The sequence below is a fragment of the Panulirus ornatus genome, chromosome 23 (assembly GCF_036320965.1).
Source record: "Panulirus ornatus isolate Po-2019 chromosome 23, ASM3632096v1, whole genome shotgun sequence".
NCBI classification, from domain to species: Eukaryota; Metazoa; Arthropoda; class Malacostraca; order Decapoda; family Palinuridae; genus Panulirus; species Panulirus ornatus.
The window spans coordinates 169408-194806 of record NC_092246.1 but is presented as its reverse complement, the minus strand read 5'-3'; the positions used below and the strand labels follow the sequence as shown (position 1 = coordinate 194806).

Here is a 25399-nt window from a genome sequence, read left to right as displayed (position 1 = left end):
TGGGGGACGGATGCAGTAGAAGGAGGCATGGGGGACGGATGCTGTAGGAGGCGTGGGGGACAGATGCAGTAGAAGGAGGCGTGGGGGACAGATGCAGTTGCAGGTGCGGGGAACGAATGCAGGAGGAGGCGTGGGGGACGGATGCAGTAGAAGGAGGCGTGGGGCGGATGCAGTAGAAGGAGGCGTGGGGGACGGATGCAGTAGGTGGAAATGTGGGGACAGATGTAGTCGAAGGAGGCGTGGGGAATGGGTGCAGTAGAAGGAGGCATGGGGGACGGATGCAGTTTAAGGAGGCGTGGGAGAAGGATGCAGTGGGAGGCGTGGGGGACAGATGCAGTAGAAGGAGGCGTGGGGGATGGGTGTAGTAGAAGGAGGCTTGGGGGACGGATGCAGTAGAAGGAGGCGTAGGGGATGGGTGCAGTAGAAGGAGGCATGGGGGACGGATGGAGTAGGAGGCGTGGGGGACGGATGCAGTAGAAGGAGGCTTGGGGACGGATGCAGTAGGAGGAGGCATGGGGGATGGATGTAGTAGGAGGCGCGGTGGACGAATGTATTAGGAGGAGGCATGGGGGATGGGTACAGCACAAGGAGGCATGGGGAACGGATGCAGTAGGCGGTGGCGCGTGCGACGGATGCAGTAGGAGGCGTGGGGGATGGGTGAAGCAGGAGGCATGGGGAACGGATGATGTAGGAGGTGGCGTAGGGGTACGGATGGAGTAGGGGGAGGCGTGAGGGAAGGATGCATTAGGAGGCGGCGTGGGGAATGGGTGCAGCAAAGGAGGCTAGGGGACGGATGCAGTAGGAGGAGGCGTTGGGGATGGATTTAGTAGGTGGCGTGGTGGACGAATGCATTAGGAAGAGGCGTGGGGGACAGATGCAGTAGAAGGATGCGTGAGGAACGGATGCAGTTGGTGGAGATGTGGGGAACAGATGTAGAGAGTGGGGAATGGGTGCAGTAGAAGGAGGCGTATGGGACGGATGCAGGAGGAGGAGGCATGGGGGATGGGTGCAAGCAGAAGGAGGCATGGGGGACGGATGCAGTAGGGGATGGCGTCGGGGACGGTTGCAGTAGGAGGAGGCGTGGGGGACGGATCCATTAGGAGGAGGAGTGGGGGATGAGTGCAGCAGGAGGAGGCTGGGGGACGGGTGCCGTAGAAGGCGTGGGGGACGGATGCAGTAGGAGTTGGCGTGGGGGACGGATGCACTAAAAGTAGGCGTGGGTGTCGGATGTAGTAGATGGAGGCGTGGGGACGTGTGCAGTGGGATGAGGCGTGGGAGACGGATGCATTAGAAGGGGGCGTGGGAAACATGTAGTAGAAGGAGGTGTGGGGGACGGATGTAGCAGAAGGACGCGTGGGGGACAGATGCAGTAGAAAGAGGCGTTCGGGACGGGTGCAGTAGGAGGCGTAGGCAATAGATGCAGTAGGAGGAGGCGTGTTAGACGGATGCTGTAGGAGGAGGGTTGTGGGATAGATGCATTAGTAGGCGTGTGAGACGGGTACAGTAAGAGGAGGCGTGGGCAACAGATGCAGTAGGAGGTGGCGTGTGAGACGGATGCAGTAGTAGGAGGCGTGGGCAACAGATGCAGTAGGAGTTGTATGAGACAGGTACAGGAAGAGGAAGCGTGGGCAACAGATGCAGTAGGAGGAGGCATGTGAGACAGGTACAGTAGGAGGCGTGTGAGACGGGTACAGGCAAAGGATGCATGTGAGGCGGGTACTGTAGGAGGCGTGTGAGACGGGTACAGTAGGAGGCGTATGAGACGGATGCAGTAGATTGCATGTGAGACTGATGCAGTAGGAGGAAGCATGTGAAATGTATACAGTAGGAGGAAGCGTATGAGACGGATGCAGTAGGAAGAGGCGTATGTGACGATTGCACTAGCAGGAGAGAATTGTTAGTTCCAAGTCATTATTGAGGTAAGAAGGTAGAGGGAGTGCCCGTCAAAGGTCACTGTGGTTGGAATGTAGGGCAAATGTCATGAGGGCGGAACATATCATGACTCATGTCCTCCATTAATGTCATGAGGGCGGAACATATCATGACTCATGTCTTCCATTAATGTCATGAGGGCGGAACATATCATGACTCATGTCCTCCATTAATGTCATGAGGGCGGAACATATCATGACTCATGTCCTCCATTAATGTCATGAGGGCGGAACATATCATGACTCATGTCCTCCATTAATGTCATGAGGGCGGAACATGTCCTTGAAGATATAGTTCCCAACTTACATTCAGAAATAACATCCTTCTGGCACAACAGCTGTAGAAGACTTTGTCAAATACTATATCAGAATTCCAAAGGTGGCTATTTGCACAAAAGAGAGAACACCTTAAGCATTCGGAGCCCAAGACTTTTCCACACATTGCCAGCTACCATCCGAAACAGGATGGGATGCACAGTAGAGAAGTTTAAGAGTGTACCGGACAAGCACCTACAACTTGTACTAGACCAGTCAGGCTATGTTGGCTATGTGATCTGAGGGCTGCAGCTCAAAATAGCTTGGTTGACCAATGACCAACAGCCTGGCCCACCCCAGGCTGTGGGGATGAAGACTTTACCAGGTATGCAACAGTTATGGTTTTGAAAATCTAAGTACGTGACATTCCGTGGTGTAGCGGTTAGCGTTCCTGACCGTACCGCATTCACGGGCCGCCCAGGGCTGAGCACATAGGTTCGAATCCTGGTTGCAGCAGTCGGTCAACAGTCAACCCAGCTGTTCATCCACCCCTAGGGATTGGTCAGTAAAATGGGTACCTGGCTCAGGTGGAGGGAACAAGGAGAAGTGGGAGACCAAATTGGAGGTGGAAGGATGGAGTAAAAAAGATTTTGAGCCTGGACATACAGGAGGATGAGAGGCGTGCAAGGAATAGAGTGAATTGGAATGATGTGGTATATCTGGGTCGATGTGCTGTCAGTAGACTGAACCAAGCCATGTGAAACTTCTATGGTTAACCATGGAAAGCTCTATGGGGCCTAGATGTGGATAGGGAGCTGTGGTTTCGGTGTATTACAAATGACAAGTAGAGATTGAGTGTGAATGAAAGTGGCTTTTTTTGTATGTTTTCCTGGCGCTACCTCGCTGAGGCAGGGGGTAGCGATTCTGTTTCCTGTGGGGTAGAGTGGCGCCAAGAATGGATGAAGGCAAGCAAGTATGAATATGTACATGTGTATATATGTATATGTTTGTGTATGTATGTGTATCTTGATATTTAAATGTATGTATATGTGTGTAAAGGCATGAAGAGAGTGGTGAGAGTAAGTGAGCTTGGAAAGGAGACTTGTGTGAGGAAGTACCAGGAGAGACTGAGTACAGAATGGAAAAAGGTGAGAACAAAGGACGTAAGGGGAGTGGGGGAGGAATGGGATGTATTTAGGGAAGCAGCGATGGCTTGCGCAAAAGATGCTTGTGGCATGAGAAGCGTGGGAGGTGGGCAGATTAGAAAGGGTAGTGAGTGGTGGGATGAAGAAGTGAGATTATTAGTGAAAGAGAAGATAGAGGCATTTGGACGATTTTTGCAGGGAAATAATGCCAATGAGTGGGAGATGTATAAAAGAAAGAGGCAGGAGGTCAAGAGAAGGGTGCAAGATGTGAAAAAGAGGGCAAATGAGAGTTGGGGTGAGAGAGTATCATTAAATTTTAGGGAGAGTAAAAATATGTTTTGGAAGGAGGTAAATAAAGGGAACAAATGGGAACATCAGTGAAGGAGGGTAATGGGGAGGTGATAACAAGTAGGGGTGATGTGAGAAGGAGATGGAGTGAGTATTTTGAAGGTTTGCTGAATGTGTTTGATGATAGAGTGGCAGATATAGGGTGTTTTGGTCGAGGTGGTGTGCAAAGTGAGAGGGTTAGGGAGAATGATTTGGTAAACAGAGGAGAGGTAGTAAAAGCTTTGCGGAAGATGAAAGCTGGCAAGGCAGCGGGTTTGGATGGTATTGCAGTGGAATTTATTAAAAAGGGGGGTGACTGTATTGTTGACTGTTTGGTAAGGTTATATAATGTATGTATGACTCGTGGTGAGGTGCCTGAGGATTGGCGGAATGCTTGCATAGTGCGATTGTACAAAGGCAAAGGGGATAAAAGTGAGTGCTTAAATTACAGAGGTATAAGTTTGTTGAGTATTTGTGAGAAATTATATGAGAGGGTATTGATTGAGAGGGTGAAGGCATGTACAGAGCATCAGATTGGGGAAGAGCAGCGTGGTTTCAGAAGTGGTAGAGGATGTGTGGATCAGCTGTTTGCTTTGAAGAATGTATGTGAGAAATACTTGGAAAAGCAAATGGATTTGTATGTAGCATTTATGGATCTGGAGAAGGCATATGATAGAGTTGATAGAGATGCTCTGTGGAAGGTATTAAGAATATATGGTGTGGGAGGCAAGTTGTTAGAAGCAGTGAAAAGTTTTTATCGAGGATGTAAGGCATGTATATGAGTAGAAAGAGAGGAAAGTGATTGGTTCTCAATGAATGTTGGTTTAGGGCAGGAGTGCATGATGTCTCCGTGGCTGCTTGATTTGTTTATGGATGGGGTTATTAGGGAGGTGAATGCAAGAGTTTTGGAAAGAGGGGCAAGTACGTAGTTTGTTGTGGATGAGAGAGCAAGGTAGCGCAAGGAAACAGACAAAAGAATGGCCTAACCCACCCACTTACACATGTATATACATACACGCCCACACACGCACATATACATACCTGTACATTTCAATGTATACATACATATACATACACAGACATGTACATATTCATACTTTGCTGCCCTCAGCCATTCCCGTCACCACCCCGTCACACATGAAATGGCACCCACCTCCCCCAACACGCGCGTGAGGTAGAGCTAGGAAAAGACAGAAAAGGCCACATTCCTTCACAGCTCCCTTTCCACGTATAGGCCCCACAAAACTTTCCATGGTTTACCCAAGACACTTCACGTGCCCTGGTTCAATCCAATGACAGCACGTCGACCCCGGTATACAACATCATACCAATTCACTCTCTTCCTTGCACGCCTTTCACCCTCCTGCATGTTCAGGCCCCGATCGCTCAAAATCTTTTTCACTCCATCCTTCCATCTCCAATTTGGTCTGCCACTTCTCCTCGTTCCTTCCACCTCTGACACATATATCCTCTTTGTCAATCTTTCCTCACTCATTCTCTCCATGTGACCAGACCATTTCAATACACCCTCTTCTGCCCTCTCAACCACACTCTTTTTATTACCACACATCTCTCTCGCCCTTTCATTACTTACTCGATCAAACCACCTCACACCACATATTGTCCTCAAACATCTCATTTCCAACACATCCACCCTCCTCCGCACAACCCTATCTATAGCCCATGCCTCACAACCGTATAACATTGTTGGAACCACTATTCCTTCAAACATACCCATTTATGCTATCCGAAATAACGTTCTCGCCTTCCACACATTCTTCAACGCTGCCAGAACCCTCGCCCCCTCCCCCACCCTGTGACTCACTTCCGCTTCCATAGTTCCATCCGCTGCCAAATCCACTCCCAGATATCTAAAGCACTTCACTTCCTCCAGTTTTTCTCCATTCAAACTCACCTCCCAATTTACTTGTCCCTCAACCCTACTGAACCTAATAACCTTGCCCTTATTCACATTTACTCAAAGCTTTCTTCTTTCACACACTTTACCAAACTCAGTCACCAGCTTCTGCAGTTTCTCATTCGAATCAGCATACAGCGCTGGATCATCAGCGAACAACAATGGACTCACTTCCCAAGCACTCTCATCCACAACAGACTGCATTCTTGCCTCTCTCTCTCTCTTCAAAACTCTTGCATTCACTTCCCTAACAACCCCATCCATAAACAAATTAAACAACCATGGAGACATCACGCATTCTTGCCGCAAACTGACATTCACTGGGAACCAATCACTTTCCTCTCTTTCTACTCGTACACATGCCTTACATCCTCGATAAACACTTTTCACTGCTTCAAGCAACTTACCTCCCACTCCATATACTCTTAATACTTTCCACAGAGCATATTGATCAACTCTATCATATGCCATCTCCAGAGCCATAAATGCTACATACAAATCTATCTGTTTTCTAAGTATTTCTCACATACATTCTTCAAGGCAAACACCTGATCCAAACATCCTCTACCACTTCTGAAACCACACTGCTCTTCCCTAATCTGATGCTATGTACATACCTTCACCCTCTCAATCAGTACCCTCCCAGATAATTTCCTAGGAATACTCATCTGTAATTTGAACACATCTTTATCCCATTTGCCTTTGTAACAGTGGCACTATGCGTGCATTCCGCCAATCCTCAGGCACTTCACCATGAACCATACATACATTGAATATCCTCACCAACCAGTCAACAATACAGTCACCCCCTTTCTTAATAAATTCCACTGGAGTACCATCCAAACCCGCTGCCTTGCCGGCTTTCATCTTCCGCAAAGCTTTCACTACCTCTTCTCTTTTTACCAAATCGCTCTCCCTGACCCTCTCACTTTGCACATCACCTCGACCAAAACACCCTATATCTGCCACTCTATTATCAAACACATTCAACAAACCTTCAAAATACTCACTCCATCTCCCTCTCACTTCATCACTGCTTGTTATTACTTCCCCATTTGCCCCCTTCACCGATGTTCCCATTTGTTCTCATGCCTTATGCACTTCATTTCTCCTTCTAAAACATCTTTTTATTCTCCCAGAAATTAATGATGCTCTCTCACCCCAACTCACATTTGCCCTCTTTTTCACCCATGCATCTTTCTCTTGACCTCTTGCTTCTTTCTTTTATACATTTCCCAGTCATTTGCACTATTTCCCCGCAATAATCGTCCAAATGTCTCTTTCTCTTTTCTTTCACTAACAACCTTACTTCTTCATCCCATCACTCGCTACCTTTTCAAATCTTCCCACCTCCCACCTTTCTCATGCCACAAGCATCTTTTGCGCAAGCCATCACTGCTTTCCTAACTACATCCCATTCCTCCCCCACTCCCCTGACGTCATTTGCTCTCACCTTTTTCCATTCTGCGCTCAATCTCTCCTGGTTCTTCCACACACAAGTCTCCTTTCCAAGCTCACTTACTCTTACCACTCTCTTCACCCCAACATTTTCTCTTCTTTTCTGAAAACCTCTACATACCTTCACCTTCTCCTCCACAAGATAATGATCAGACATCCCTCCAGTTGCTCCTCTCAGCACATTAACGTCCAGAAGTCTCTCTTTCACGCGCCTGTGAATTAACACGTAATCCAATAACGGTCTCTGGCCATCTCTCCTACTTACGTATGTATACTTATGTATATCTCTCTTTGTAAACCAGGTATTCCCAATCACCAGTCCTTTTTCAGCACACAAATCTACAAGCTCTTCACCATTTCCATTTACAACACTGAACACCCCATGTACACCAGTTATACCCTCAACTGCCACATTGCTCACCTTTGCTTTCCAATCATCCATCTCTATAACCCGGTCTCGTGCATTAAAGCTGCTAACACACTCACTCAGCTGCTCTCAAAACGCTTGCCTCTCATGATCTTTCTTTTCATGACCAGGTGCATAGGCAGCTATAATCATCCATCTCTCTCCTTCCACTTTCAGTTTTAGCCATATCAATCTAGAGTTTACTTTCTTACACTTTATCACATACTCCCACAACTCCTGCTTCAGGAGTAGTGCTACTCCTTCCTTTGCTCTTGTCCTCTCACTAACCCTTGACTTTACTCCCAAGACATTCCCGAACCACCCTTACTCTTCCCCTTTACCCTTGAGCTTCGCTTCATTCAGAGCCAAAATACCCAGGTTCTTTTCCTCAAACATACTACCTATCGCTTCTTTTTTCTCATCTTGGTTACATCCACACACATTTAGATACCCCAGTCTGAACCTTCGAGGAGGATGAGCACTGCCCGCGTGACTCCTTCTTCTGTTTCCCCTTTTAGAAAGTTTAAATACAAGGAGGGGAGGGTTTCTAGCCTCCCGCTCCCGTCCCCTTTAGTCGCCTTCTATGACACGCGGGGAATGCGTGAGAAGTATTCTTTCTCTCCTATCCCCAGGGATAATATATATTTTTCTTTCTTTTCTTTTATACTATTCGCCATCTCCCGCGATAGCGAGGTAGCGTTAAGAACAGAGGACTGGGCCTTTGAGGGAATATCCTTACCTGGCCCTCTTCTCTGTTCCTTCTTTTGGAAAAAAAAAAAAAAAAAATACGAGAGGGGAGGATTTCCAGCCCCCCGCTCCCTTCCCTTTTAGTCGCCTTCTACGACACGCAGGGAATACGTGGGAAGTATTCTTTCTCCCCTATCCCAGGGATAATATATATATATATATATATATATATATATATATATATATATATATATATATATATATATATATATATATATATATATTATATATATATAATATAATATAATATATATAGATAATATATATATATATATATATATATATATATATATATATATATATATATATATATATATATATATATATATATGAATATAATCACGCTCATACACGTATATATACATACATATACTGTCTATATATACATATACACTTAATGCGCATATTCACACTTGCTCGCCCCCCATCCACTCCCAGCGCCGTCTTCCCCACAGGAAACAGCCCTACCACTCCCCACGTCAACGTTAATGGGATGGCCTTGATTAGGGCCTCGGCTGCCCGTGCCCTCTTAGTTAACATAAAGAAAAAATAAAGATCAAATGTTTTGTTTTCATTTTGTTTATATCATAAAAGAAATCAAGTGGGTTTGCCTGACATGAGAATAATTTGTGATGGTCTTCTAAATCAACTGGGTTTTCCTGACGTGAGAATAATGGTCTTCAAAATGGTTAACAATTTTGTCTGGACACAAGTTTTCCAACTAGAGACATTATGTTTATTGCATGATGATTTGTGGGCAGTGAACCTTTTTGAATTTCAGTGTTACATTGACAAAGTAACTTACCTAAAACTTTCCTTGTAACAAGTGATTTACTGAAAATAGCAGTCAAAGGCTTGATTATATCATATTTCACCTCGTTTAGTGTTCTTAGATAAAGCTGTTAAATGCTCTCTGAAAGTCTAGATTGAAACAATGCCTTCAACCCTCACAGTGAGTGCTTACTTGCTCGCTCGCACAAGTTTAAGAATGGTGGTTACCTTTTTCTAAAATCATGCTCTCTCTCTCTCACTCTCTCTCTCTCTCTCTCTCTCTCTCTCTCTCTCTCTCTCTCTCTCTCTCTCTCTCTCTCTCTCTCTCATGTAGTTTCTCCTCTATAGAAATTCATCATTTGTTTTCTAATTATGTTTTCCAGAACCTTAGAGTCGACTCTCAGTAGTGGAATTGGTCTTTATTTCAGCAATTTGTGCTTTCCCATTCCCTTAGCATTTTATCCTTCTCCAGTGGTAGCTTGAACACTGTTTCATGAGGTTTGTCTAGCGTACTTGGTCTAATTTTTCATCTTTTTTATAGTTCGGGGACCAAAACTGGACTGCTTATTCAAGATGTAGTCATACTAGAGAATTATAGTGTGAGAATTGTTTCTGGTGTCTTGTAATCTGTATTCCTGGCTATGAAACCTAACATTTGGTTGCCTTTGTACTTGCTGCTTGACACTGTTTAGTGTATTTCAAATTGTTCCTAACGACACTTCAAGGTCCTTTTCTTCATTTACTTAGAGAGTTTCCGAATAGTTTGTAGTCGTAACGTATATTCTTCTTTCCAAAAGTGCATAACTTTACACTTGTCTACATTAAACTTCATTTGCCATCTGTCTGACCACTCTGCTAGTGAGTTAAGATCTTTTCGAATCATTTCCTAGTCTCGCATGTTTACTGCTGTATCTCCTAGTTTAGTATCGTCAGCAAATTTGGAGATCTTTGATATGAGACCGAATTCTAGGTCATTAATGTATATTATGAAAAGCATTGGGCTTAGGACCGACCCCTGTGGCACACCACTCGATCCGTTTAGCCAGTGTGAGGCTTCGCCGTTTAATACATGATGCTTTCTTCCGGTAAGCCAGTCTCTGATCCATTTACAAAGTTCATCAACAGTTCCATGTGCTTTGAGTTTATGCAAAAGTCTCATGTGAGGTGCTTTATCGAAAGCCTTTTGGAAATGTAAAAATACTGCATCAGACGGTAATTTTTCGTCCCAATTCTGATAACAAAAAAAAAAGATAAAAATTACAGCAAATTTGTCAGGCACGATCTTTTATAGCAGAAACCGTGTTGGTTGTCCGATTAAATGTTGTATTCTAGAAAGGTGGCAGTTTTATCTCGTATCATTTTTTTCATCATTTTACCTAACACTGACGTAAGGCTAATTGAGTGGTAGTTCAAGGGACACTTTTTGTCTCCTTTTTTATATATAAGAGTAACATCTGCTAGCTTCCAGTCAGTTGGCACCTGACCATCTGATAAAAGATTTGTTGAATATTTTTGTTTTGGGGTATATCAGCTGTCTCCTGATCTCCCTTAAAAATCTTGGTGCTTACTTATCTGGGCCGTTGGATTTGTTAGGATTTGATTGGTCCAGGTATTTAAGTACTTCAGGGCTCTTTATTTCTGTAACCTTCAACTCTTCTTCATTAGATCCTCGAAACATTTTTATTGGTTGCAGCATTGCAGGTGAAGCGGGAGGAAGAACATGGCAGAGAAGGCGGGAGGAAGAGCATATCGAAGGCGGGAGGGAGAGCATGGCAGTGAAGGCGGAATGAAGAGTATGAGAGGGGAGGGGGAAGGAAGAACATAGCAGAGAAGGCGGGAGGAAGAGCATGGCATTGGAGGCGGGAGGAAGAGTACGAGAGGGGAGGGGGAAGGAAGAACATAGCAGAGAAGGCGGGAGGAAGAGCATGGCATTGGAGGCGGAAGGAAGAGTATGAGAGGGGAGGGGGAAGGAAAAACATAGCAGAGAAGGCGGGAGGAAGAGCATGGCAGTGGAGGTGGGAGGGAGAACATGGCAGGGAAGGTGGGAGGAAGAACATGGCAGTAGAGGCGGGAGGAAGAGCATGGCAGTGGAAGCGGGAGGAAGAACATGGCAGGGAAGGTGGGAGGAAGAGCATGGCAGTGGAGGCGGGAGGAAGAACATAGCAGAGAAGGCGGGAGGAAGAGCATGGCAGTGGAGGCGAGAGGAAGAACATATCGGAGAAGGCGGGAAGAAGATCATGGCAGTGGAGGCGGGAGGAAGAGTATGAGAGGGGAGACGGGAGGAAGAACATGGCAGGGAAGGCGGGAGGAAGAGCATGGCAGTGGAGGTGGGAGGAAGAGCATGGCAGTGGAAGCGGAAGAACATGGCAGGGAAGGCGGGGGGAAGAGCATGGCAGTGGAGGCGGGAGGAAGAACATAGCAGAGAAGGCGGGAGGAAGAGCATGGCAGTGGAGGCGAGAGGAAGAACATAGCGGAGAAGGCGGGAGGAAGAGCATGGCAGTGGAGGCGGGAGGAAGAGTATGAGAGGGGAGACGGGAGGAAGAACATGGCAGGGAAGGCGGGAGGAAGAGCATGGCAGTGGAGGTGGGAGGAAGAGCATGGCAGTGGAAGCAGGAGGAAGAACATGGCAGGGAAGGCGGGGGAAGAGCATGGCAGTGGAGGCGGGAGGAAGAACATAGCAGAGAAGGCGGGAGGAAGAGCATGGCAGTGGAGGCGAGAGGAAGAACATAGCGGAGAAGGCGGGAGGAAGAGCATGGCAGTGGAGGCAGGAGGAAGAGTATGAGAGGGGAGACGGGAGGAAGAACATGGCAGGGAAGGTGGGAGGAAGAGCATGGCAGTGGAGATGGGAGGAAGAGCATGGCAGTGAAGGCGGGAGGAAGAACATGGCAGGGAAGGCGGGAGGAAGAACATGGCAGTGGAGGCGGGAGGAAGAACATAGCAGAGAGGGCGGGAGGAAGAGCATGGCAGTGGAGGCGAGAGGAAGAACATGGCTGGGAAAATGGGAGGAAGAGCATGGCAGTGTAGGCGGGAGGAAGAACTAGCAGAGAAGGCGGGAGGAAGAACATGGCAGAGAAGATGGGAGGAGGAGCCTGGCAGGGGAGGCGGGAGGAAGAACATGGCAGGGAAGGAGGGAGGAAGAACATGGAAGGGGAGGCGGGAGGAAGAACATGGCAGGGGAGGCAGGAGGAAGAACATGGCAGGGAAGGCAGGAGGAAGAACATGGCAGGGGAGGTGGAAGGAGGAACATGGCAGGGAAGGTGGGTGGAAGAACATAGCAGGGGAGGAATGAGGAAGAACATGGCTGGGAAGGTGGGAGGAAGAGCACTGCAGGGAGGCGGGAGGAAAAGCATTCCAGAGAAGGTGGGAGGAAGAGCATGGCAGAGGAGGCAGGAGGAAGAATATGGCTGGGAAGGTGGGAGGAAGATCACTGCAGGGAGGGAGGAAAAGCATTCCAGAGGAGGCGGGAGGAAGAATATGGCAGGTAAGGCAGGAGGAAGAGCATGACATAGGAGGTGGGAGGAAGAATACGGCAGGGAAGCGGGAGGAAGAGCACTGCAGGGAGGGAGGAAAAGCATTCCAGAGGAGGTGGGAGGAAGAGCATGGCAGAGGAGGCGGGAGGAAGAACATGGAAGGGAAGCCGGGAGGAAGAACATGGTAGTGGAGGTGTGAGGAAGAACATGGCAGGGAAGGTGGGAGGAAGAACATGGCTGGGAAGGTGGGAGGAAGAGCATGGCATTGGAGGCGGGAGGAAGAACTAGCAGAGAAGGCGGAGGAAGAACATGGCAGGAAGGTGGGAGGAAGAGCATGGCAGTGGAGGCGGGAGGAAAAGCATTCCAGAGGAGGCGGGAGGAAGAACATGGCAGGAAGGTGGGAGGAAGAGCATGCAGTGGAGGCGGGAGGAAGAACATAGCAGAGAAGGCGGGAGAAGAGCATGGCAGTGGAGGCGAGAGGAAGAACATAGCAGAGAAGGCGGGAGAAGAGCATGGCAGTGGAGGCGGAGGAAGAACATAGCAGAGAAGGCGGGGGAAGAGCATGGCAGAGGAGGCAGGAGGAAGAATATGGCTGGGAAGGTGGGAGGAAGAGCATGGCAGTGAAGGCGGGAGGAAGAACATGGCAGGGAAGGTGGGAGGAAGAACATGGCAGGAAGGTGGGAGGAAGAACATGGCAGGAAGGCGGGAGGAAGAACATAGCGGAGAAGGCGGGAGGAAGAGTATGAGAGGGGAGACGGGAGGAAGAACATGGCTGGGAAGGTGGGAGGAAGAACATAGCAGAGAAGGCGGGAGAAGAACATGGCAGGAAGGTGGGAGGAAGAACATGGCTGGGAAGGTGGGAGGAAGAGCATGGCAGTGGAGGTGGGAGGAAGAACATGGCTGGGAAGGTGGGAGGAAGAGCATGGCAGTGAAGGCGGGAGGAAGAGCATGCAGTGGAGGCGGGAGGAAGAACATGGCAGGGAAGGTGGGAGGAAGAACATGGCAGGAAGGTGGGAGGAAGAGCATGGCAGTGGAGGTGGGAGGAAGAGCATGGCAGTGGAGGTGGGAGGAAGAACATGGCAGGGAAGGTGGGAGGAAGAACATGGCTGGGAAGGTGGGAGGAAGAACATGGCAGGAAGGTGGGAGGAAGAACATAGCAGAGAAGGCGGAGGAAGAGCATGGCAGTGAAGGCGGGAGGAAGAACATAGCAGAGAAGGCGGGAGGAAGAACTAGCAGAGAAGGCGGGAGGAAGAACTAGCAGAGAAGGCGGAGGAAGAACATGGCTGGGAAGGTGGGAGGAAGAGCATGGCATTGGAGGCGGGAGGAAGAACTAGCAGAGAAGGCGGGAGAAGAGCATGGCATTGGAGGCGGGAGGAAGAACTAGCAGAGAAGGCGGGAGAAGAGCATGGCAGTGAAGGCGGGAGGAAGAGCATATCGAAGGCGGGAGGAGAGCATGGCAGTGAAGGCGGGAGGAAGAACATGGCTGGGAAGGTGGGAGGAAGAACATGGCTGGGAAGGTGGGAGGAAGAGCATGGCATTGGAGGCGGGAGGAAGAACATAGCAGAGAAGGCGGAGGAAGAGCATGGCATTGGAGGCGGGAGGAAGAACTAGCAGAGAAGGCGGAGGAAGAACATAGCAGAGAAGGCGGAGGAAGAACATAGCAGAGAAGGCGGGAGAAGAGCATGGCAGTGAAGGCGGGAGGAAGAACTAGCAGAGAAGGCGGAGGAAGAACATAGCAGAGAAGGCGGAGGAAGAACATGGAAGGGGAGGCGGGAGGAAGAGTATGAGAGGGGAGACGGGAGGAAGAACATAGCAGAGAAGGCGGAGGAAGAACATAGCAGAGAAGGCGGGAGGAAGAACTAGCAGAGAAGGCGGAGGAAGAACATAGCAGAGAAGGCGGAGGAAGAACATAGCAGAGAAGGCGGAGGAAGAACATAGCAGAGAAGGCGGAGGAAGAACATAGCAGAGAAGGCGGAGGAAGAACATAGCAGAGAAGGCGGGAGGAAGAACTAGCAGAGAAGGCGGAGGAAGAACATAGCAGAGAAGGCGGAGGAAGAACATAGCAGAGAAGGCGGAGGAAGAACATAGCAGAGAAGGCGGAGGAAGAGCATGGCATTGGAGGCGGGAGGAAGAACATGGCTGGGAAAATGGGAGGAAGAGCATGCAGTGGAGGCGGGAGGAAAAGCATTCCAGAGGAGGCGGGAGGAAAAGCATTCCAGAGGAGGCGGGAGGAAGAACATAGCAGAGAAGGCGGGAGGAAGAACATGGCAGGGAAGGCGGGAGGAAGAACTAGCAGAGAAGGCGGGAGGAAGAACATGGCAGGGAAGGCGGGAGGAAGAACATAGCAGAGAAGGCGGAGGAAGAACATAGCAGAGAAGGCGGAGGAAGAACATAGCAGAGAAGGCGGGAGGAAGAACTAGCAGAGAAGGCGGGAGGAAGAACTAGCAGAGAAGGCGGGAGGAAGAACTAGCAGAGAAGGCGGAGGAAGAACATAGCAGAGAAGGCGGGAGGAAGAACTAGCAGAGAAGGCGGAGGAAGAACATAGCAGAGAAGGCGGAGGAAGAACATAGCAGAGAAGGCGGGAGGAAGAACTAGCAGAGAAGGCGGGAGGAAGAACTAGCAGAGAAGGCGGGAGAAGAGCATGGCAGTGAAGGCGGGAGGAAGAACATGGCTGGGAAGGTGGGAGGAAGAACATGGCTGGGAAGGTGGGAGGAAGAACATGGCAGGGAAGGCGGGAGGAAGAACTAGCAGAGAAGGCGGGAGGAAGAACTAGCAGAGAAGGCGGAGGAAGAACATAGCAGAGAAGGCGGAGGAAGAGCATGGCATTGGAGGCGGGAGGAAGAGCATGGCAGTGAAGGCGGGAGGAAGAGCATGGCATTGGAGGCGGGAGGAAAAGCATTCCAGAGGAGGCGGGAGGAAGAACATAGCAGAGAAGGCGGAGGAAGAGCATGGCAGTGAAGGCGGGAGGAAGAACTAGCAGAGAAGGCGGAGGAAGAGCATGGCATTGGAGGCGGGAGGAAGAACATGGAAGGGGAGGCGGGAGGAAGAGCATGGCAGTGAAGGCGGGAGGAAGAGCACTGCAGGGAGGGAGGAAAAGCATTCCAGAGGAGGCGGGAGGAAGAACATAGCAGAGAAGGCGGAGGAAGAGCATGGCAGTGAAGGCGGGAGGAAGAACATAGCAGAGAAGGCGGGAGAAGAACATGGCAGGGAAGGCGGGAGGAAGAACTAGCAGAGAAGGCGGAGGAAGAACATAGCAGAGAAGGCGGAGGAAGAACATAGCAGAGAAGGCGGAGGAAGAACATGGCAGGGAAGGTGGGAGGAAGAGCATGGCATTGGAGGCGGGAGGAAGAACATGGCTGGGAAGGTGGGAGGAAGAACATGGCTGGGAAGGTGGGAGGAAGAACATAGCAGAGAAGGCGGAGGAAGAACATGGCTGGGAAGGTGGGAGGAAGAACATGGCTGGGAAGGTGGGAGGAAGAGCATGCAGTGGAGGCGGGAGGAAGAACATGGCAGGGAAGGCGGGAGGAAGAACTAGCAGAGAAGGCGGGAGGAAGAACATAGCAGAGAAGGCGGAGGAAGAACATAGCAGAGAAGGCGGGAGGAAGAACATGGCAGGGAAGGCGGGAGGAAGAACTAGCAGAGAAGGCGGAGGAAGAACATAGCAGAGAAGGCGGAGGAAGAACATAGCAGAGAAGGCGGAGGAAGAACATAGCAGAGAAGGCGGAGGAAGAACATGGCTGGGAAGGTGGGAGGAAGAGCATGGCAGTGGAGGCGAGAGGAAGAACATAGCAGAGAAGGCGGAGGAAGAACATAGCAGAGAAGGCGGAGGAAGAACATAGCAGAGAAGGCGGAGGAAGAACATAGCAGAGAAGGCGGAGGAAGAACATGGTCCCCCCACCCCCCCCCTCGAAACTCCACTCAACTGTCTGAATCTCCACGCATCTCTCTCAATCCCCACACAACTTTCTGAATCTCCAGGCAACTTTTGGAGCCCCTATCTAATTTTTTCAATCCCCATACAACTCCATGAATCTTCATACAACTTTTGGAGCCCCCACTCAACTTTCTGAATCTTCACCCAATTCACTGAATCTTCACAGAACTTTCTGAATCCCCACACAAGTTTCTTAATCCCCACACAGTGTTTGAACCCCCATACAACTATCTGAATCCTCACACAAATATCAGAATCTCAACAACATTTGGAACCCCATGCAACTTTCTGAGGTGTCACACAACTTTCTGAATCCCCATTCAACTTTCTGAACTGCCACATAGTTTTCTAAACACAATACAAATTTCTGAACTCCACACAACTTTCATAAACATATAAAGTTTCCTGAGCCGTATACAATTATTTTAACACAATAAATTTTTGAATCCCTACTCAACTTTCTAAATTTCATACAATTTTCTGAACCCTATGCATCTTTCTGAACACTTGCACAACTTTCGGAACGCTCATAAAACTTTCTGAATTGCCACGAAATTGTCTGAACATACAATTTTCTGAACCCCAAACAACTTTCTGATTCCTCATACAAATTTTGGAATCCACATGCAACATCCTGCACTCTATACAACATTCTAAATCCTGTCACAACTTTCTGAGCACCAACACACCTTTATAACCCATAAACAGCTTTCCTGAACAACCACACAATTTTATGAAGCCCATACAAACTTCAGAACGACTACACAACTTTCTGAATCTCTAAACAAATTTTTAAGCTCATGAAAATTTCTAAATCCCTAGACAACTTTCTGAACCCCCATACAACTTTCTGAAACCCCATACAACTTTCTGAATCCCAACACAACTTTCTGAGCCTTCATACAACTTTTTCAAACTCCATACAACGTTCTAAACTAACACAAACTTTCTGAGCCCCCATACAACTTTCAGAACGTCCACATGTCTTTCTAAAACTACATGCAACTTTGTACATCGCCACACAAATTTCTGAACCCTCACATAACTTTCTAAACCCAACACAACTTTCTGAACACCTACATAATTTTCAGAACTCCCATACAACTTTCTAATTTTCACTCAACTTTCTGAACCTCATACAACTTCTGAACCTCATATAACGTTCTGATTCTGCAGACAACTTTCTCAATCCCGTTACAAATTTCTAAATCCTACAAAAAAATCTGAACCCTCATACAACTTTCTGAGTGCCTACATAAGTTTCTGAGCCCTCATTCTATTTTCTGAAACCCCAGACACTTAATTGAACCTTTACAACTTTATGAACCCCACCCAGCTTTCAGACTCCACACATAGTTTTATGAACCCCATGCAACTTTCTGAACACACAACTTTCAGAACCCCCTCAACTTTCTGAGTCACAAACATTCTAAAACCCATCACAACTTCCTGAACCCCCACTCAACCTTCCAAACTTTCACACAGTTTTCTGAACCCCCACACAACTTTCTGAATTCCCAAACAACCTGCTAAGCCCTCATACAATTCTCTGAACCCCCACACAACTTTCTCAACCCAAACAATTTTTTCAGTTCCACACAACTTTAGAGAACCTTTACACAACTTTCTGAATCCCCACACAATTTTGTGAACCTCTACATTACTTTCTGGATCCCCAAACTAATTTCTGAATCAAAACACAATTTCCTGAACCTTCACAGACTTTAACTGAACCCCCACACAACTTTCTGAATTCCCTCACAACTTTCTGAATCCCCATATAACTTTCTGAGCCACCATACAACTTTCTAAAACCCATATAACTTCTCTACCCCAACACATAACTTACATGACACATCTTTCTTAGCCCACACACTACTCTCTGAATAACCACAAAAATTTTTAAACCCTCACACAACTTTCTGAATCAAACACAACCTTCTGAACCCCCATACAAACTTATGTACCCCAATACAGCTTTTTGAACCATGATACAACTTTATGAACACCTACAAAACTCTCATTAACCTCTTACATTTTACTGCATCCCCACTCAGTTTTATGAATCCCTGTACAACTTTCTGAACCCCATATAACGTTCTGTTTCCCCACACAATTTTCTGAATCCCATTACACCTTTCTAAATGCTCACAAAACAAAATCTGAATCCTCACCCAACTTTCTGAAGTCTCACACAACTTTATGAACCCCCTAACAACTTTCTGATTCCACACATAACTTTCTAAACCCCATTCAGTTTTCTAAATCCCCGTATAAGTTTATAAACCATCATGACTTTCTGAACCTCCTCAACTTTCTGAGCCCCCAAGCAACATCTTGAACCCCAACACAACTTTCTAAACCCCCACACAACTTCAGAACTTTCACACAACTTTCTGAACTCCCACACAACTTTCTGAACTCCCACACAACTTTCTGAATCTACACACAACTTTCTGAATCTATGCACAACTTTCTGAACCCTCATACAACTCTCTAAACTCCAGCACAACTTTCTTAACGTTAAACAACTTTACCAACCTCACAACTTTTTAGAACCTCATGTTTCTGAACCCCACACAACTTTCTGAATCCCCACACAACTTAACACCCCACATAACTTTCTGAAACTCCAAACTACTTTCTGAATCCCCACACTACTTTCTGAATCCCCACACAACTTTCTGAAACCCAACACAACTTTCTGAACCTACATAGATTTCTCCGAACCCCCACACAACCTTTCTAAGCCCCATACAATTTCAGAATCCCCAGACAACTTTCTAAACTGCACACAATATATTAAACCCTCATACAACTCTCTAAACCCCACACAATTTCTTAAACCTTCATACAACTTTCTGGACTCCCACAAATCTTTCTGGATCCCAAGAGACTTTCTGAACCCCAATAAAACTAAGTGAATCCCCATACAGCTTTCTGAACCCACACAAATTTGGGCCCCCAATCCACTTTCTGAGCCCCTACACAACTTTCTGAACCACCCATACAACTTACTGAATCCACATGCAACTTTCTGAACCCCATACAATTTTCTGAATCACCATACAACTCTTGGAACCCTCATGCATTTTTCTGAACTCCACATAACTTTCTAAGCCTCTGAAGACATTCTGAACCCCCACAAAACCTTCAGAACTTTCACACAACTTTCTTGACCCCTGCACAACTTTCTGAATCCATTTAAAATTTTATGAACACCATACAATTCTATGACTCCCCATGTGTAGTGCATCAGGTACTGGTGTCTTGCTTGTGTGAGCGAGGTGATATACCTCATACCTCGTCTTGTACTGTAGGAGGTACAGTCATCTTGCCTATGTGAGGGGTCATGTAACTTGCTTGTTGTTTTGTGGGAGATATTGGTAAGGTTATGGTACATGTGGTATTGTACCTTCTACCTCAGCTGTTATGATGCAGTAGGAGTGCAACTAAATTTCATGTGAGAGGATTGTGTGGTACACCTGTGTTGAGATATCTTGTACCTATAATTTTGTGGTGCAGGAGGTACTGGCATCCTACTTGTATTAAGGTTATGGTACATGTGGCAATGTACTTTGTACTATGACTATTATGGTGCAGTTGGAGTAGCAACTAAATGTAGTGCGTGGGGAGTGTGGTTCACATGTGGTGAGGTATCTTGATGTGGTTTGTGTTGTGATGCTTGAGGAAGAGGAACTAAGTCATTTTTTTTTGCAGGAGCGACCAGGGAAGTGGGCGCCGCGCTAACCCGCATTTGCCTTCGTCATCGAGCTGTGGAGTCGCGCGTGAAAACCCTCACCAGGTGAGTAGTATTGAGTGCTGGATCATGGAGGAGGTCCTTCCTTGTGAGGGCAAATGAGAGTTGGGATGAGAGAGCATCATTAAGTTTTACGGAGATTAAAAAGATGTTTTGGACGGAGGTAAATAACATGCATAAGACGAAAGAACAAACATTGGTGAAGGGAGCAAGTGGGGAGATAATAACAGGTAGTGATGAAGTGAGAAGGAGATTGAGTGTTTTGAAAATTTGTTGAACATATTTGATGATAGAGTGGCAGATATAGGGTGTTTTGGTCGGGGCAGTGTGCAAAGTGATAGGGTCTGGGAGAATGGTTTGGTAAAGAGAGAAGAGGAAGTGAAAGCTTTGCGAGAGATGAAATCTGGCAAGGCATCGGGCTTGAATGGTATTACAATGGAATTTATTAAAAGATGGGGTGACTGTGTTATTGATTGGTTGGTAAGGATATGCAGTGTATGTATGGACCATGGTGAAGTGCCTGAGGATTGGTGGAATGCATGCATAGTGCCATTGTACAAAGCATCTCTGTCAACCCTGTCATATGCCTTCTCCAGATCCATAAATGCTACATATAAATCCTTCTGTTTTTCTAAGTATTTCTCTCATACATTCTTCAAAGCAAACACCTGATCCACACATCCTCTACCACTTCTGAAACCACACTGCTCTTCCCCAATCTGATGCTCTGTACATGCCTTCACCCTTTCAATCAGTACCCTCCTATATAATTTCCCAGGAATACTCAACAAACTTATGCCTCTGTAGTGTGAGAAATACTTAAAAAACAGATGGATTTGTATGTAGTATTTATGAATCTGGAGAAGGCATATGAAAGGGTTGATAGAGATGCTTTGCAGAAGGTCTTAAGAGTACATGGTGTGGGAAGTAAGTTGCTAGAAGCAGTGAAAAGTTTTTTACCAATGATGTAAGGCGCGTGTATGAGTAGAGAGAAGAGTGTTTTGTTCCCAGTGAATGTTGGTTTGCAACAGGGGTGTGTCATGTCCCCATGGTTGTTTAATTTATTTATGGATGGGCTGGTTAGGGAGGTAAATGCTAGTTTTGGAGAGAGGGGTGAGTATGCAATTGGTTGGGGATGAGAGGGCCTGGGAAGTGTCAGTTGTTCTCCAATGATTCGTGTGAGAAACTGCAGAAGTTGGTGACTGAGTTTGGAAAGTGTGTGAAAGGAGAAAGTTGAGAGTAAATGTGAATAAGAGCTAAGTTATTAGGTTTAGTAGGGTTGAAGGACAAGTTGATTGGGATGTAAGTTTGAATGGAGAAAAATTGGAGGATGTGAAGTGTTTTAGATATCTAGGAGTGGACTTAGCAGCAGATGGATCTATGGAAGTGGAAGTGAGTCACAGGGTGGGGGAGGGGGCGAAAGTTCTTGGAGCGATGAATAATGTGTAAAAGAAGAGAATGTTGGAGAGCACATGGGTATGTTTGAAGGAATTTTTGTTCCAACAATGTTATATGGTTGTGAGGCATGGGCTATAGATAGGGTTGTGTAGAGGAGGGTGGATATGTTGGAAATGAATTGTTTAAGGACAATATGTGGTATGAGGTGGTTTGATCAAGTAAGTAATGAAAGGGAAAGATGGATGTGTTTTAATAAAAGAGTGTGGTTGAGAGAGCAGAAGTGGTGTGCTTGACATGGAGAGAATGAGAAGTGGAAAGATTGACAAAGAGGATATATGTGTCAGAGGTGGAGGGAACAAGGAGAAGCAGGAGACCAAATTGGAGGTGGAAGGATGGTGTGAAAAACATTCTAAGCGACTGGGGCCTGAACATACAGGACAGTGTAAGGCATGCTAGGAATAGAGTGAATTGGAACGATGTTGTATACTGGGTTTGATGTGCTGGCACTGGATTTAACCAGGACATGTGAAGCATCTTGGGTAAACCATGGAAAGGTCTGTGGAACCTGGATGTGGAAAGGGAGCTGTGGTTTCGATGCATTACACGTGGCAGCTAGAGACTGAGTGTAAACGAAAGTGGCCTTTTTGTCTTTTCCTGGTGCTACCTTGCTGAAGGGTGGGGTTAGGGTGGGGTGGGGGGATGTTGTTTCCTGTGTGGCGGGGTGGCGATCGGAATAGATGAAGGCAGCAAGTATGAATATGTGCATGTGTATATATGTATATGTCTGTGTATGTATATTTATGTATACGTTGAAATGTATATGTATGTATATGTGCATGTATGGGCGTTTATGTATATATATATGTGTATATGAGTGTTGGGCCATTCTTTGTCTATTTCCTTGCACTACCTCACTGATGCAAGAAATAGCGATTAAGTATAATAACATTATACCTCACATGCGTGTGGGGCGAAAGGGGGTTTTCATTTCATTGGTGGTTGCGTGGGTAGCGCTAGGAAAAGACAACAAAGGCCACATTCGTTCACACTCAGTCTCTAGCTGTCATGTGTAATGCACCAAAAACACAGCTCCCTTTCCACATCCAGGCCCCAAAAAACTTTCCATGATTTACCCCAGACACTTCATATGCCCTGGTTCAATCCATTGACAGCACGTCGATCCCGGTATACGACATCATTCCAATTCACTCTATTCCTTGCACGCCTTTCACCCTCCTGCATGTTCAGGCCCCGATGTCTCAAAATCTTTTTCACTCCATCTTTCCACCTCCAATTTGGTCTCCCACTTCTCCTCTTTCCCTCCACCTCGGACACATATATCCTCTTTGTCAATCTTTCCTCACACATTCTCTCCATGTGACCAAACCATTTCAAAATGCTCTCTTCTGCTCTCTCAACCACACTTTTTATTACCACACATCTCTCTTACCCTTTCATTACTTACTCGATCAAACCACTTCACACCACATACTGTCCTCAAACATCTCATTTCCAACACATCTACCCTCCTCCGCACAACTCTATCTATAGCCCATGTCTCGTAACCATATAGCATTGTTGGAACCACTATTCCTTCAAACATACCCATTTTTGCTTTCCGAGATAATGTTCTCGCCTTCCACACATTTTTCAACACTCCCAGAACTTTCGCCCCCTCCCCCACCCTGTGACTCACTTCAGCTTCCATGGTTCCATCTGCTGCCAAATCCACTCCCAGATATCTAAAACACTTCACTTCCTCCAGTTTTTCTCCATTCAAACTTACCTCCCAATTGACTTGTCCCTCAACCTTACTGTACCTAATAACCTTGCTCTTATTCACATTTGCTCTCAGCTTTCTTCTTTCACACACTTTACCAAACACAGTCACCAGCTTCTGCAGTTTCTCACCCGAATCAGCCACCAGCACTCTTTCATCAGCAAACAACAACTGACTCACTTCCCAAGCTCTCTCATCGACAACAGACCAATACTTGCCCCTCTCTCCAAAACTCTTGCATTCACCCCCCCTAACAACCCCATCCATAAAGAAATTAAGCAACCATGGAGACATCACGCACTCCTGCCACAAACTGACATTCACAGACAACTAATCACTTTCCTCTCTTCTTACTCATACACATGCCTTACATCCTCGATAAAATCCTTTCACTGTTTCTAACAACTTGCCTCCCACACCATACATTCTTAATACCTTCCACAGAGCATTTCTATCAACTCTCTCATATGCCTTCTCCAGATCCATAAATGCTACATATGAATCCATTTGCTTTTCTAAGTATTTCTCACATACATTCTTCAAAGCAAACACCTGATCCACACATCCTCTACCACTTCTGAAATCACACTGCTCTTCCCCAATCTGATGCTCTGTACATGCCTTCACCCTCTCAATCAATACCCTCCCATATAATTTCCCAGGAATACTCAATAAACTTATTCATTAATATCTATTCTTTTATTAGATATAAATAAATAAGTTTATTATTTATTATCAGTAAACTTATACCTCTGTAATTTGAGCACTCACCTTTATCCCCTTTGCCTCTGTACAATGGCACTATGCATGCATTCCACCAATCCTCAGGCACCTCACCATGAGTCATATGTACATGAGATATCCTTACCAACCAGTCAACAACGCAGTCTCCCCCTTTTTTAATAGATTCCACTGTAATACCATCCAAACCCGCTGCTTTGCCGACTTTCATCTTCCACAAAGCTTTTACCACCTCTTCTCTGTTTGCCAAATCATTCTCCCTAACCCTCTCACTTTGTGCACCATCTCAACCAAAACACCCTATATCTCCCACTCTATCATGAAACTCATTCAACAAACCTTCAAAATACTCACATATATATATATATATATATATATATATATATATATATATATATATATATATATATATATATATATATATATATTTTTTTTTTTTTTTTTTATACTTTGTCGCTGTCTCCCGCGTTTGCGAGGTAGCGCAAGGAAACAGACGAAAGAAATGGCCCAACCCCCCCCCATACACATGTATATACATACGTCCACACACGCAAATATACATACCTACACAGCTTTCCATGGTTTACCCCAGACGCCTCACATGCCCTGATTCAATCCACTGACAGCACGTCAACCCCGGTATACCACATCGCTCCAATTCACTCTATTCCTTGCCCTCCTTTCACCCTCCTGCATGTTCAGGCCCCGATCACACAAAATCTTTTTCACTCCATCTTTCCACCTCCAATTTGGTCTCCCTCTTCTCCTCGTTCCCTCCACCTCCGACACATATATCCTCTTGGTCAATCTTTCCTCACTCATTCTCTCCATGTGCCCAAACCACTTCAAAACACCCTCTTCTGCTCTCTCAACCACGCTCTTTTTATTTCCACACATCTCTCTTTCTTTTGGAAAATTAAAACAAAACTGAGAGGGGAGGATTTCCAGCCCCCCACTTCCTTCCCTTTTAGTCGCCTTCTACGACATGCAGGGAATACGTGGGAAGTATTCATTCTCCCCTATCCCCAGGGAATATATATATATTCTTTTTTTATTTTTTCTATTTTGCTTTGTCGCTGTCTCCTGCGTTTGCGAGGTAGCGCAAGGAAACAGACGAAAGAAATGGCCCAACGCACCCCCATACACATGTATATACACACACGTCCACACACGCAAATATACATACCTATACATCTCAATGTACACATATATATACACACACAGATACATACATATATACCCATGCACACAATTCACACTGTCTGCCTTTATTCATTCCCATCGCCACCTCACCACACATGGAACACCATCCCCCTCCCCCTCATGTGTGCGGGGTAGCGCTAGGAAAAGACAACAAA

The 25399-nt window shown here is 46.5% G+C and overlaps 1 protein-coding gene across 4 annotated transcripts in view; it reads left to right on the top strand.

The window, feature by feature from the left end:
• mim (missing-in-metastasis) overlaps window positions 1–25399 on the top strand; it is a 323746-nt gene that overhangs the window by 148859 nt on the left and 149488 nt on the right. For all 4 annotated transcript variants that reach the window (XM_071676353.1, XM_071676355.1, XM_071676354.1 and 1 more), the window contains exon 4: window positions 20083–20167. In XM_071676353.1, coding sequence (XP_071532454.1) covers window positions 20083–20167 — 85 coding nt within the window. The remainder of the gene's footprint in view (window positions 1–20082; window positions 20168–25399) is intronic.